The following is a 14,740-nucleotide window of genomic DNA, read 5'->3' on the forward strand; positions in this document are numbered from 1 at the left end:
ACACAAAACGGGCTCGGGCGAGGACAGACACTCAGGGAATCTCTGACCAGCAAGAGTTCTGGGTGTGTGTGTGTGTTTCCCTTGCCCTTTGTAAGACACCAGCTGACGTTACAAAGACATACTGAGGCAGAGGAGAGGGGAATGCAGGGCAGTCTCCACTCCGATCCCCAGTTTGGCCAGGCTTGAGATGGGCCCAAAAGGAAGCTGCGGTGGAGGCAACAGGCTCTGTCTCCTCAGGAGAGAGGTCCTTTCCGTGGAGCAGAATCCCTCCCTAACTGCTCAGGGGCAAACCGGGAGGCAGCCTCTCCAAGGAGTGAAGAGTTCGCACGCGGATTGGCTCAGTCAGGTCAGCTGAGAACAGCAGCTGTTTCCCCTCACTGCCGGGGAGGCTGAGAGAAGCCTGGTTTCAGGGGTGGAGGAACGTATCTTGGTGCAAAATTGTCTTGTCTGCTTACCCTGACACACGCTCTTCCTTCTGGAACTGCAGTTTGCTTTGAGATGAGAACACTGCATTTGTAGTGTGGACCTTCTTCACCGCTTGTATCCAACTGACTCCACGAGTGATTTCCCAAAAAGGGGACTTTACCCACCTGCTTTTCTACCCCACCTGTCACCAACTGACCCACCTCCCACACACAATCCTGTGCTACTTCCTGTTCTCCACGTGCCTGAGGGGTGGTGAGCGCAGGACATGGCTCCTGACCCTCACCCGAGAAATTCTTCTCTCGGAGATTCTCAAGGTTTAAGAAGCTGCTTTGGGGGATCTGCACCCCCAAACTTTGCAACTGATATGAATCAGAGTCATTTCACTTGCGACAGGGTTGGGGGGTAGTTTCTGCTCTTGTTTTCTATGATTCCTCCTTCTCTTGGACTCACTCTTAGGTCTGGGTCCTACATGAGGTCTCTGGACCCAAGCGCCTCTGATTTGAGCAGGGGCATGTGAGAAGCAGTCTTGGTCACGGACCCTGAATACCTGGGCACTGGTCGGCACAGGTGCCCACAGGTGAAACAGTGCGAACACTGCTAAACAGACTGGTGTTCCAGGCATGAAGCATTCTCTGACAGATCACACCCAATGTGCCCAGGGGGCAGGGGGTCCTCACATCTCCCAATCTTTTGAGAGATGAAAAGAACCGCTTGGCCCTCTGACGTGATCTCAATTGCCTTGGAGCCCAAGCAACACAAGAGCAGAGCAGATCAGAGAACTGAAGGATCAAGTGAATCTGTAGCATCCCGAAGCTCACTTCATCCCTGCACCCATCCTGCTGGCCTCAAGAACTGCGGCTCCAGGAGACTATTAGCTACTCCTTCATTCTGGCATCAGGATTTACCTTCAAGTCCCTGGAAAGATACTCTGCTGCTACCGGATGCCAATGAATGGAGTGCCAAAATCTGTATGAAGTATGAGAAGAGCCATAAAGAAGCAGGCACAGAAAAGGTAAAAGAAAGGCATTGAAGGAAGAAAATTATGGAGCCGGTCCTGCAGTGAAGACAACACTGATGAGGACTTCGGAGACCCACTCCCCCACCTCTGCTACTGATCAGTTAACAGGCCTTAGGCAATAACACCCTGTTTGTCTTTTATCTTTTTCCTTTTTAGAAAAAAAAGGTTGGGTAAGTTATTACTTAAAGTCTGTTTCAACTCTAAAACTAAGATTTTAGATCTGAATTGGACCTGAGAGTTAAAATAAATCCAGAGCGGGAGATGGGGGAAGGGCATTTTGGTTCCTGTTTCCCATCTCTATTCAAATTCCTTAATCAGTGTTATTAATAGATTAGATCAGTGGAAAGGAATGTAGTAAGTTCTCATTTTTCTCAGCCTCAATGCGGACAGGCCCGATTTCCTGCACCCTGCAGCACCACTCAAGAAAGACCACCATTCCTAATCGCAGAGCGTCAGAGGAGATGATAATACGGGGCAGGGGCAATCACAAGGAAAAGGAGTTTGGAGAGAAAAAAAAGTGATCAGGGACAAGGCTGCCACAGACGAAAATCCCCTAATGGGGTGGCCAAGAAACTGCGTCTCTTCCTTCAGGACTGTGCGGTTGTTTTAACACTTTTTATCAGTTACACACTATTCCCTCAATTTCTCATATGTACAAAAATATAAAACAATAAAGTGCAGTTTACGTTTCAGTGACACTTTTCCTTGCTTTAATTTTTTTTTGTCTTTTTCTGCTTTTGAAACGAGCTCTCGATTACAAAATATCAAACTACACTCAAAAATGCCAGCCACTGGTACAGGATGGAGAGGCCCACAAGTAAGGACAGATAGCAGCAGGTGGCACGAGGTGGGAAGTGATTGAAGCAGTGGTTACAAATGGTCACAGGAAGCTAAAACTATCCAATAGGTTGTGCCCTAATGTTAGCACAGGTTAGACTAGTCACTACCTTGGTGGGTGGCCTCAGTGTGTTTGGGTTCAGATTCTACACGGCAATACAATTTTCTTCCAGTTAAGAGTTCTTGGCTTGCACCGATCACAGGGTGGCCAGAGGGCACCGGACCAGTCTATTAGTTTTTCAAAATGCTGTCGTAGACCTGATAGATGTACTGGGAGACTTCAGGAGCTCTACACTTCAGCGACAGCTGTTCGGAGGAAAAGGAGAAGGAAGGTTAGCACAGAGGCTGGCATTAACTCGAAAGGTATCCAAGTACTCAGTGCAAGGACACCTCTTTCTGATAAAAGGGGAGAAGAGCTTCTACCACTGAGTAGCCAAACAAAGAGATCCTGCTAATAGGTTACATGGGTTTTAGAATTTCGGTTTAATCAATGTCAAGCTGTGCTGTGTTTCTAACGACATTCTATGTGGGTCTACGAGGTTAGGAAATAATGCATATGAAAAAATGTACAGGAAAAGGTGTTCTACTGCTTTCCTAAGAGTCATAGGGACTACTACCAAATGAAAAGGGAAGGGTTAAAACCCTTAACGTGGTCGTCATTTCAGCTGCCTGCTCCAGTTTCTGTCTGACAAGGATGGTTATCTCGGTCCCAATTCAGGAGGATGTATATTCAAGTAAAATAAAAGCGTAAGCTAGATACTAGCTCTAATGGTACTAGCCTTTCCTGTATTACATTGAGGAGAGCATACACTGTTAAGGAGGGAAAACAAGAACCAACACACAAAGACATTTACTGAGTGTTAACTGTACAGCCATTTATGCCAACAGCATAATCTTCCATTTTCTGCCTCTTATTCAGGCCTATCAGGTACTGCTGATACTACTCTACTTCTCTACCACCACCTCTTCTTCTAGTCTAACAATTACCAAATTAAAATTAAAATATTAAAAAGATTTCAATGTTGAACACTGAGATTTTCACTTTGTGGGTCAACAAGTGCAAAATGTAAACCCATATTTGGACTCCTGAATTGTACTAGATTAGGCAAAACACTATTAACAATAACATAACAGCAAAACCATGCAAACTGCATTTAGAACCAGAAAATTTAATACTTGCTTTTTGTATTACTGACATCATTGCTCGACTGTTAAGGTAGATTAACAAAAGTTGTCTTTAACGATGTATCACCATGAGATTTTAGATTACCTCCTTATTCTCTTATTAGAGACTCTGGATGATTTAACAAAGTACAAAAGGTGAGAATATTTTTGGCAAAAATGTCAAGAAGATGACTGGTCAACCCTGAACTTGAGAAAACTCACATCCTCAAAACTTAGTGATATTTTAAAAATGCAAAACGAAACAAAACCAAGCCAAACAAAAGAACATCAAAAGAGGCTCTATTTATTTGCAGCTTTAATATTCAGTCTCTAAGGCATTTCCAAAATTGCTGCTTGACATGAATCAGGAAGACAATTCTGATAAATGTAGAACAAAACAAATGAACACCTAATTTAAGAATATAAATACAAATAGAGGACTTCCCTGGTGGTGCAGTGGTTAAGAGTCCGCCTGCCAATGCAGGGGACACGGGTTCAATCCCTGGTCCGGGAAGATCCCACATGCCGCGGAGCAACTAAGCCCGTGAGCCACAACTACTGAGCCTGTGCTCTAGAGTCCGCGAGCCACAACTACTGAGCCTTCATGCCACAACTACTGAAGCCCGCGTGCCTAGAGCCCATGCTCCACAAGAGGAGCCATCGCAATGAGAAGCCCACGGACCGCAACAAAGAGTAGCCCCCGCTTGCCATAACTAGAGAAAGCCCACGTGCAGCAACAAAGACCCAACACAGCCATAAATAAATAAAGTAAGTAAAAAAACAAAACAAAACAAAACAAAAAAGAGTAGAAAACAGCTCCCTTCTTTGGTCAAAGTTGCAGCTATAGGCATTTCCCTGACTTTCAAGCTCCCTATAGAGGCAATCTGTACCTCCTCCTCCACAGCCTCTTCACTGTCAGTGTTGTAGAAAATTCTCGTGGGAGAGTATGTGGGTTCAGAAAAGGAGGAGGAGAGGAAGCTAAAAAGAGTTAAGAACTGCCTAAGGGAGTTAACTCCCAGACTAAAGCGAGGGTAGTTCCTCCCCTTCAAAATACTGTCCTGTATTTTTTCACATCTTTGTAGCAATACTGGAACTTCCAACCAGTTGGAAATCCACTTTTTCGTTCATGAGTGATAAGGAAATGTTGCCTTCCTCAATAAAAGCCCTATCTGCCAAGGTTGGCACTGGCAGGGGTCATGGACTGACCACGCGTGGACCCTGAGAGTTTCAGCTGCTCTTTGGAGGGGGAAGGAGGGAGGCGAAGGAAGAGAAGGAAGAACCTCTCTTTCTGGACTGTTCTATCACCTCCCTCCCCCAGACATCCCAGCCTTTAACAAATGGTTAAGTTTAGACTTAAACCCATTCCTTGCTTTCCAACTAGTACAGCTAAAACAAGCCAAATTTAAAAAAAAAAAAAAAAAGATTTTTTTTGTTGTTGTTGCTAATTCCTAAAGAAAGCAGAAGGGAAACATACATAAAGAACAAAGAGGCTAAAAAATCTCACCTAGGACTCTGGGTCTCATTTTACATGGCTCCTCAGGGAAAAGAGGCCTTACCAGGATTTTAACTTTTGAACCGCTAGCCTGCTTATGTGACTCATCTTTAACACCAACCACTCAGGAATGCCACCCACCTAGACTCACCCCCCCGCCTAGGTAAGCCAAGGACTTACACATCCACTTCTGGTTTATAGCCTGGAACATAGACTTCTTCACCTGGGACAAGTTATCTTCCCAGGTGAGATAGAGCTACTTAGAGATATGAGGCCTCTTCCTCATGGGATAAACATACTTTCTTAATGAAATACAGTAAGGGGTTGGGGGAAGTGATTTATCATGTAGTGCACCACTACTCGGTCATAAAAAAACACATGCAATGACTTAGACAGATGTCAAGGGTATTATGTTAAGTGAAAAAGAAGTCTCAAAAGGATACAGGCTGTAGGAATTGAATTTATATAACACTCTTGAAATGAGAATATTACAGTAATGGAGAACAAACATACCAGTGGTTGCCATGGGTTAGGGCTAGGGTGAATGTCTAACTATAAAGAGATAGCGAGAAGTTGTTTTTTCGTGGTGATGGAACAGTTCTGTATCCTGACCGTGGTGGTGATTATACAAATCTATATGTGTGATAAGATTTCATAGTACTGTACACTCCTTAACCAAATAAAATAAAGTAAGAGTAATGATGTAGAAACTGGTGAAATCTGAATAAGGTCTGTAGCTTAGTTAATAGTATTGTGCCAATATCAATTTCCTGCTTGAAAATGTACTATGGTTGTAACATGTTCTCAATGAGGAAAACTGGGTGAAAGATACATGGGAACTCTATGTACCATTTTTAAAACTTTCTGTGAGTCTTAAATAAAAAGTTTTTAAAAATTTTAAACGAACTATGCTGTTACTAAGAGGTCCTTCTCAAAATTCTCACTATCCTTAAAATGAATAGAAAGAATATGGCAGGAAGTGTTGAGATACCTGAGTTCTACACACAACTCAGCTACCAACAACTTATATGATCTCGAACAAGTCACTACTCATTCTTAACCTTGGTTTCCTTACCTGCAAACTGGGGGTAATCATGCTTCTTTAACCTAGCTGAGATGGAATACTATATACAATAAAATAATGGATGATAAAAAATAAAACACACACAAATATATACACTTTGAAGAAATTTCTGGGGAAGCAAATGGAGTTATTTTACAAGACCTTGATTTTACAGTGAAAACCTGTCCCTCCAGGAAGAGTACAGAGGAGTTTTCCTTTCTTAGGGAGCTCAAGGAAAATGACAGAGTAGTTTCTTACAAAAAAGACAAGGCACTGGTCATGGAGGAGGTGGGTGGGAGGAGCATACACTTTATGAGGGAAGCCTGAAGTCTCTCAGCTCACAAATGCTTGGACAAACATCTAGCTTGGTGGAACTCAGTAGCTCACACACACACATGCTAGTCCAGTTTACTTCAAGGGAGGGAACTAGTGGGAAGACACCAAGAATTTTTAGTTCTGGTGGTATTATTTCCTTGATGTATGCTAACGAAAACAGACTTGCCTTAAAATTAAGGAAAGGAGTCACAGACTTTTCTCAGCTACATGGCTAAAAAGCTCCCTTAATCTACTGAATATGAAGCTTCCTCAGAGTTATTCAATTCAAAAGCCTTAAACATAACAAGAATAAGATATTTCCCCCATCGCAAGGGTTTTTCTTGTACTTGACAAAATGCAGATGACAAGCAGCATCCTGTTGGGAGACTGCATTTCACAGCAGCAAACAACACTGGGTGCCTAGGTATTGAAGCTTTGTTGTTTAACAAAGCAACTGGCTCCTCCCCTAAAAATACTGCCAGGATTCCAATTTTAGTCCAGTGTGGTAATGAATGAAGTTTTCTAAACTAAAGGCCCCTTACAGGCTGTGAAAGGTATGTCCCATTTTGCTTTAACTTTTCAACAACCATTTAGGCCACACAATACTGCTAAAAGGCTCATATGTCTGGGATTCTGATATCCTAAGCAAAGCAGGAATGAACTTGAAATGAGCTACGAAAACAATCCTCTTAGCAGCTTGTTACAGTACCACATGCATAGATATGCTAGGTTAAGTATTAACCAATACTGATGAAGTTTTGTGAGCAGCTCTGTATATACCAGGAGGAGTCTGAGACTCGTGCTGGGAGGCACTGTGCCTGCTGGACGGGGCAGACACTACAGACAGAAGGTCTTCTAAGGAGGCAACTGGAGACTTCTTTACTGACTGCTTGTTTTGGATACCTGGCGTCTGAAGCACCTCTACCAGGTCTTTCCAGGATGCTGAGAAAAAATGAAAGGGCTCTTACCCCCCTCCTTGAACCCATCTCACCCATTCTGAGAAAGGCCTTACCGTGTAATTGGGGTTTCCTGGCTGGATACGTAGCTCAGCCAAAATCCAAATGCCATTAGTGAGCTTCAGGGATTGGTACAGCATGTCCTGCCCTTCCACATTCCTCTTGGCAATAGTATAAACATTGTTGTTTTGCAACTTGCTGGAAACAGTGTCTAGAAACACAGATTCAAAATCCAACACCTTCAGTTAAAATATCAAACAAATGTGCTATGAGCTATGTGTGCTCAAGTCTCCTGAGAAGCACTGTTACAGGCATACATGCACATTTCAGAAAGCCCTTCTCCCACAAGAGCGAAGGATAAGGAAGAAGCTCCTGAAGTGCCTGTCTATCACATTCCAGGACAGAAAACAGAATAAGGTGCAAATAAGCATTAGTGTAAGAATTACCTGTGGAGATTATGGTGGGTCTAAGGAGTTGGTAATCTTAAACTAGGTGTTAGACACGTAAAAATGCACTGACGAGGACAAAGACAGAAACAGGTACATGGGTGTGCCACAGTGACTGCCACGTCAGATTCATCTCTCCAACGCTAGTCCCAGATTCACGGGGATACAAAACTGACACTCAAATGCACAACACTGCCTCACAAGTTGCTACTACTTCACCGTAAGCCATTCTGGTCTCAAGTGCCAGGATCAGAAAAGCACCCAGTTGCAGAAATCCTGCAAGTCAAATTTATTAATCTGGATGTTTAAGATTTTTTTAAAAGCAGGCAAATGATTTCTTAGGTCTTAAATTAAATTATTAATTTGGCGGAATACCATGCCCCAAATTAATAATGAAACAAACTGTCTCTCAACAAAAGACTCTGAGGAAGACTGAAGTTGTGCAAAGATGATTGCTCCAAGGCCATGTAAGCCCGGCTGCCGTTGCTGGTCAGAGTGGAGGACTTCATAGTCACCAACACAGGGTAAGAACAGGCTGGTGTTCTTTGGGGTCTTCCTTGTGACTACAGCATCAGAGAGACATGACATTCTAGAATTAAAGGTAATTTCTCTCTCCTTGTTCTCTGACTGCTAACATGAGATGTTGCAGCATCACAGAAAGAGAAACTTTAAAAACACAGATGATAAACACTACTTCTTTGTTGATAGTTTATTATGTTCATTTCTGATGAGAATTCAAATTACTCAGGGACTAAATTCTCTCCACATAAAATCCTGTCATGTTCTATTGTCCTCTCTAGGAAAAGGTTGTTGTGAGGGACAGTCTTTCTGTTCTCCAAGACAGTAAGTAAGCTCTCTGAGCATAGGGATCCTAGAGTTTTTCATCACTGTATTTCCCACAGTATCTGGGACACAATGGATACCTGCCATCAATACCTGTGAATAAGCCTCTGACTCAGGTGTTGGAGACGCTGATATGTACATAATGCCATAGGCATTAAAAAACATCTATTTAAGACACTTCTCCAAAGAAGAAATACAGATTACCAATAGGCAAATGAAAAGATGCTCAACATTTCTAATCGTTAGAGAAATGCAAATCAAAACTAAAATGAGGTACCACCTCACACCAGTCAGAATGGCCATCATTAAAAAGTTTACAAACAATAAATGCTGGGACTTCCCTGGTGGCGCAGTGGTTAAGAATCCGCCTGCCAATGCAGGGGACACGGGTTCGAGCCCTGGTCCGGGAAGATCCCACATGCCGTGGAGCAACTAAGCCCGTGTGCCACAACTACTGAGCCCACATGCTGCAACTACTGAGCCCACGTGGTGCAACTACTAAAGCCCGCGTGCCTGGATCCCGTGCTCCAGAACGAGAAGCCACTGCAATGAGAAGCCCGCGCACCTCAACGAAGAGTAGCCCCCACTCGCTGCAAGTAGAAAAAGCCCACGCAGCAATGAAAATCAAACACAGCCAAAAAATACATAAGTAAACAAATTTATTAAAAAAACAAACAAGTAATAAATGCTGGAGAGGGTGTGGAGAAAAGGGAACCCTCCTACACTGTTGGTGGGAATGTAAGTTGGTGCAGCCACTATGAAAAACAGCACGTAGATTCCTCAAAAAACTAAAAACAGAACTACCATATGATCCAGCAATCCCACTCCTGGGCGTATATCCAGAAAAAACTATAATCCAACAAGACACACGCACCCCTACGTTCACAGCAGCTGAGACATGGAAACAACCTAAACATCCATCGACAGATGAAGGGACAAAGAAGATGTGGCACATATATACACAATGGAATACTACTCAGCCATAAAAAACAATGAAATAATGCCATTTGCAGCAACATGAATGGAACTAGAGATTATCATAATAAGTGAAGTCAGAAAGACAAATACCATATGATATCACTTATATGTGCAATCTAAAATATGACACAAATGAACAAACCTATGCAACAGAAACAGACTCACAGACACAGAGAACAGACCTGTGGTTGCCAAGAGGGTGGGGTGGGAGAGGAATGGAGTGGGAAGTTTGGGTTAGCAGATGCAAACTATCATATACAGAATGGATAAACAACAAGGTCCTACTGTACAGTACAGGGAACTATATTTAATATCCTGTGATAAACCATAATGGAAAAGAATATAAAAAGAATGTATATATGTGTATAACTGAATCACTTTGCAGTACAGTAGAAATTAACACAACACTGTAAATCAACGATACTTCAGTAAAAAAAAATCTCTGCTAAGAAAAAAACCCTTTATTTATTTATTTATTGGAAGTATCGTTGATTTACAATATTGTGTTAGTTTCAGGTGTACAGCAAAGTGATTTGGATATATATACATATATATGTATATACATATACACACACACTTTTTCAGGTTCTTTTCCATTATAGGTTATTACAAGATACTGAATATGGTTTCCTGTGCTATACGATAAATCCTTTTTGTTTATCTGTTTTACATACAGTAGTATGTATCTGTTAATCCAATACTCCTAATTTATCCCTCCCCCACTTTTCCCCTTTGGTAACAGTAATCTTGTTTTCTGTTTGTGAGTCTAAAAACCACCTATTTAGAAGTGGTCTAATTTTAGAGGTAGTTTTTTTTTTTAATTTTTTATTGGAGTATAGTTGATTTACAATGTTGTGTTAGTTTCTGCTGTACAGCAAATTGAATCAGTTATACATATACATCTATCCACTCTTTTTTTAGATTCTTTTCCCATATAGGTCACTACAGAAAATTGAGCAGAGTTCCCTTTGCTATATCGTATTGATAGGTCCCTATTGGTTGTCTATTTTATATATAGTAGTGTGTATATGTCAATCCCAATCCCCCTTGGAGGTAGCTCTTGCCCTGATGTCTTTCTTCCACATTCAAACCAGTGAGAGCTCAAGCGAGGAGGCACTAAAGCCCATTCATTAAACAACTGCACCACACTTACTTATGACTTAATTTCCCTCCTTTTATTTCCAAGGTTTTCACTAACACCAAGCAGAGTAGTTAAAACTCAAGAATTGGTTCTCTTTGAGGAGCTAAAAAGTATATCTCAAGGTTGTTATATGCAAGACTGCTGAAGGAGAGGGCCTCGGTATGCTTTTTAATCACCTTTTGGAGGTTCAGGCAGTTCTGGCTGTCACCTTGGTTCCCACAATGAAGGGCTCTTGCAGCTCAGACTGGGTTGCCAGGCAACATCACCAGCTGGAGTTTGGCTAATGCCTTTTGACAGGACTGTCTTAAATACAAAGGGGGGGGGGGGTGGCGTCCCTGGTGGCGCAGTGGTTAAGAATCTGCCTGCCAATGCAGGGGACACGGGCTCGAACCCTGGTCCGGGAAGATCCCACGTGCCGCGGAGCAACTAAGTCCGTGCACCACGACTACTGAGCCTGCGCTCTAGAGCCCGCGAGCCACAGCTACTGAGCCTGCGTGCCACAACTACTGAGCCCGCACGCCACAACTACTGAAGCCCATGTGCCCAGCAGGAGCTTTTGTTGAAGATCTACCTTGTTGCATAGGCACATGTTCTAGACAATATACATAGCAAGGCCCAGATGCCTACAGATGTCTCGTGATTTTACCACCTAAGTAAGAGATAATAGGCTAAGAAATGGAAGCACACAGACACACATACACACTCACCCCTTCCAGAATTAGAAAATGTGGCAAACAGCCAGGTAGAATAAGCAAGTTGAATGGATGTAACTTTACTGTGTTTGGAAGCATTCCAGTTAGGAACCTGGCTCTGCTCCTACTAAATGGCTGTTATCGTGATTTCTATCAGAAGACTGAATGGAGGGAGGAGGGTTCTATAACGTAAGTATGTGTGAGTCAATTTTCATAAACCTTCGCTATCAGGTTTGAGTTAGAGGGTATGTAGATGGCAGGATCATCAGACTCAGCTAAAGGAACCTATTAAGAATGGCAATGCGAGCCAATGTTAAGGAGGCTTCCTTGTCAGACTGGGATAGACTTCTTTACAAGATGTCAGTTTTTTGTAGTTGTTTTAAATATACCTGAACTCCTGGGAAACATGATGGAATCTTACAGTTGTGAGACTTTGAGAATGACAATGCAATGTTAAGACACTGAGATTTGCCCTAAAGGACAGAGTTTTAAAAGATGGTCAAATATGGTTACAAGTGCATCAAGGTGTGATTTCTTTTGGTTCATTTGTCTCCTACCTCAAATCTGGCTTTGGGCCTGAGGCCTGAAGTCTTAGAAGGTGTGAATGTGGTCTTCCCTCCTTCATTTTCCTACTTTAGCTAAGGTCACATCTCTTCCAGCAGCCATAAGAGTGAAGGTACTCGGTGAGTGGCAAGGGGGAATCTGTACATGGGTCCCAGCTGTGGTACATACTCATCAGCAAGTTCAAAACCATTGTGCTTGCTGAAAAGGACACTTCTTACCATCTAAACAACCAAACTATATTTAAGTGTTGGCTGGCAAAGCATTTGCATTTATGAAATGTTCCGAGGGATGGGGAGAACCACGACAAAACAAAGAAACAGAACTCATCCTCACCTAGTCCCTGTGGCAGAAGAAATATTTGTCCCTTACTAGAGAGCCCAACTAGTGAATATAGATACAACATGTCTCTGAGCTCTTCACAGTATAATAAACACTTAATTTAAAAAACAGGTTTGTAGATTGCTTGCCAGAAAGATTCCCTTCTGGATATGGCTGGAGATGCAACTACTTCTTGTATACTTAAGATAGTGGTCCCAGACATGTACTAAGCCCAAATACAGCTACAATATAAGCTGTAAAACAGATTCATACAGACTGCCTGATGCCAGTAGAGATGACCAGTGCTAGGAAGCAGGGAGACCCAAACATTGGTGCCTTTCTGATCTAATATTTTCTAGTATTTACACAACTAGTGGCACCATAAGCACCCCATCATATACACTTTTCTATTAAGAACTGATAAATGATTAAGGCTTAGGAAGAGCGTTTCTCTTCTTCTTTCATCTCTAGAAGACATGGAAGAGCAAAAGTAAAAGCTCAACGCTAGGCGGTCAGCCCTTTAAGCCTGCGACTTCCTGTTGCCCTCAGAGTGTTAGCTCCATCTGTCAAATGTCTACTCTGGCACAAAAAAGCTATTTAAAGGGTTGGTGCTATTGTGATTAGGACAGATCAGCTGGGAAGGATGGTATTTTTAGCTCTCAGCTAGACCCAGGGTGTTGAATCAGAAGGCACTAAACCCGAAAATGTTCATGTTAATAGAGCCCTCAGACTGGAAGGAAATGTAAAGGCCAGGGTACTCCAGACCTTGGGGTGGAGGCAGAGGAAAAGCTAGAAAGGAATAGTTGCAGGAAGTGGTCTTGTAAGCGATGAGCAATGATTCAGTGTGGGAAATGATGGCCTCAGGCTCCTGGAGAAAACGAAGTGGCTGCTTTTCCCTCTGCTCCATGCGCTGCACTGCCACGTGCTGCACTGTGTGTCACTGGAAAGCTGATTCGCTGGTATTTGGAGCACCCGAGGCAGGGAGGAACCGGCATGAGGCCATGGCAGAACTGATCAAAACTGAATTTGCTTTGGGAAACTGTTCCAGTTTACATCAGAAGCCAAAGACCCTTTGGGAGCAAGACCAGACACCCCTTCTTTGGGCAAGATCACAAATGTACACCAAGGTTCAGTAAGGGTTCAGAATCCCAATCTGGAAGCAGGGGGATCTTTTCTATAACTCTGACAGGCCACAGTAAAGCCCTCAATCATCCAAACTTCCATTTTCTTTTTTGAAAAAGCATGTCCCTTTCACACCAGACCTCTGAAACCAAATCTGCTTTCCAATTACCCTGGCCTTTCTCTGCTCTCTATAGGCCAGAGTTTCCCAGATCGTGCATGTTCAAGGAACACTGGTGTTCCATAAGACGTTAATAATAAGCATTTTGTGACTTTAAATTCCACAGCGAAAAAGTTCAGTTCCTGTTGAGGTAAGCTGGTTTCCTCGACGCAGGAAGCCTCAGCTTCTAGTGTGCTCATGTGGCAATGGCAACACCCAAGAGAGGCGCAGCATACACTGTATTTTCCAACTTTTTTGACCACAGAACCCTTTTCTGAGGGACAAGTGTTCTCAGGAGCATAATAAATGAAATGCCCTGGGACTGACTACACAAGGGTGACTATAACTCTCGCCACGAACCACTGCAGAGTCTGCACCTGGAGCTTCCTGAAAAACAGCTTACACAATGGAAGGCTGCCCAACCTCCCAACTCATCAAATGAGGCTTGTGGTAACTAACCAGTGAGCCTAGCAGAGAGATAACACCGTCACCTACCTAGAATACGGCATAAAAAGCAGCTCAATTTAAGTATGACTTTTTTGTGAAAACTCAGCAAAAATCTGGTTTTGTTTAATAACTACATAACCAGTCAGGCTGAAAAACCCAGACCAAGAATATGTTCAAAAGAAGGCAGATATGTGGTATTCCTGAAGAGAATCGACAAACTAGTAGCGACAGTGGACATTACAGAAAACTATCTCCTCAAACACTTCTCCAAGGGCTCAGGAAAAGCCCTATAAGAAAAGACTTGTCTGAACACAGAGGATGAATGCATCATAGAGCACTCCCACTCCCCGCAAAAAAACTTTTTAAAGAACAAGTTGAACTGAGAAGACAGTGAGTTTTTTTTTTTTTTCTTTTTCTTTCTGTACTGCTATACTGCCTCTTTCCCCCACTCAATGCTCCAGCTACAGTGGGAGGGCGGTAGCCAGAAGGAGGAAAGGACGGGTGAATGGAGAAAACAGGAAAAGAGGCGGCACCCAACAGCACCAAGGCTCACTTTCATTAAAACGCCTTTCATTTCATAAGGCCTTATACTAACTTCAAAGAGAGACTGGAACAAAGGCAAGACCCTGAACAGCTGAAGGCTCCTTCCACTCCTGAGGATGCTTCAGTGAAACAAAGCCCTAGGCACTGTCGGCTGCTATTGTTTCTCCTCCTGGGCCCCCCAGTTTGATGTTCTAGTACAGTAATAAACCTAACTACTA

General features: G+C 42.9%; 1 protein-coding gene across 10 annotated transcripts in view; it reads right to left on the reverse strand.

Moving 5' to 3' along the window:
- Nucleotides 1–861: 861 nt before the first annotated feature.
- The window catches only part of AP2B1 (adaptor related protein complex 2 subunit beta 1), a 124,781-nt gene continuing 110,902 nt past the window's right edge, over nucleotides 862–14,740 (reverse strand). For all 10 annotated transcript variants that reach the window (XM_032616610.1, XM_032616605.1, XM_032616611.1 and 7 more), the window contains 2 exons: nucleotides 7,328–7,482; nucleotides 862–2,587 (listed from right to left, as the gene is read on the reverse strand). In XM_032616610.1, coding sequence (XP_032472501.1) covers nucleotides 2,513–2,587; nucleotides 7,328–7,482 — 230 coding nt within the window. In that variant the 3' untranslated portion in view covers nucleotides 862–2,512. The remainder of the gene's footprint in view (nucleotides 2,588–7,327; nucleotides 7,483–14,740) is intronic.

Source organism: Phocoena sinus, chromosome 20, assembly GCF_008692025.1.
Source record: "Phocoena sinus isolate mPhoSin1 chromosome 20, mPhoSin1.pri, whole genome shotgun sequence".
Lineage (NCBI taxonomy): Eukaryota > Metazoa > Chordata > Mammalia > Artiodactyla > Phocoenidae > Phocoena > Phocoena sinus.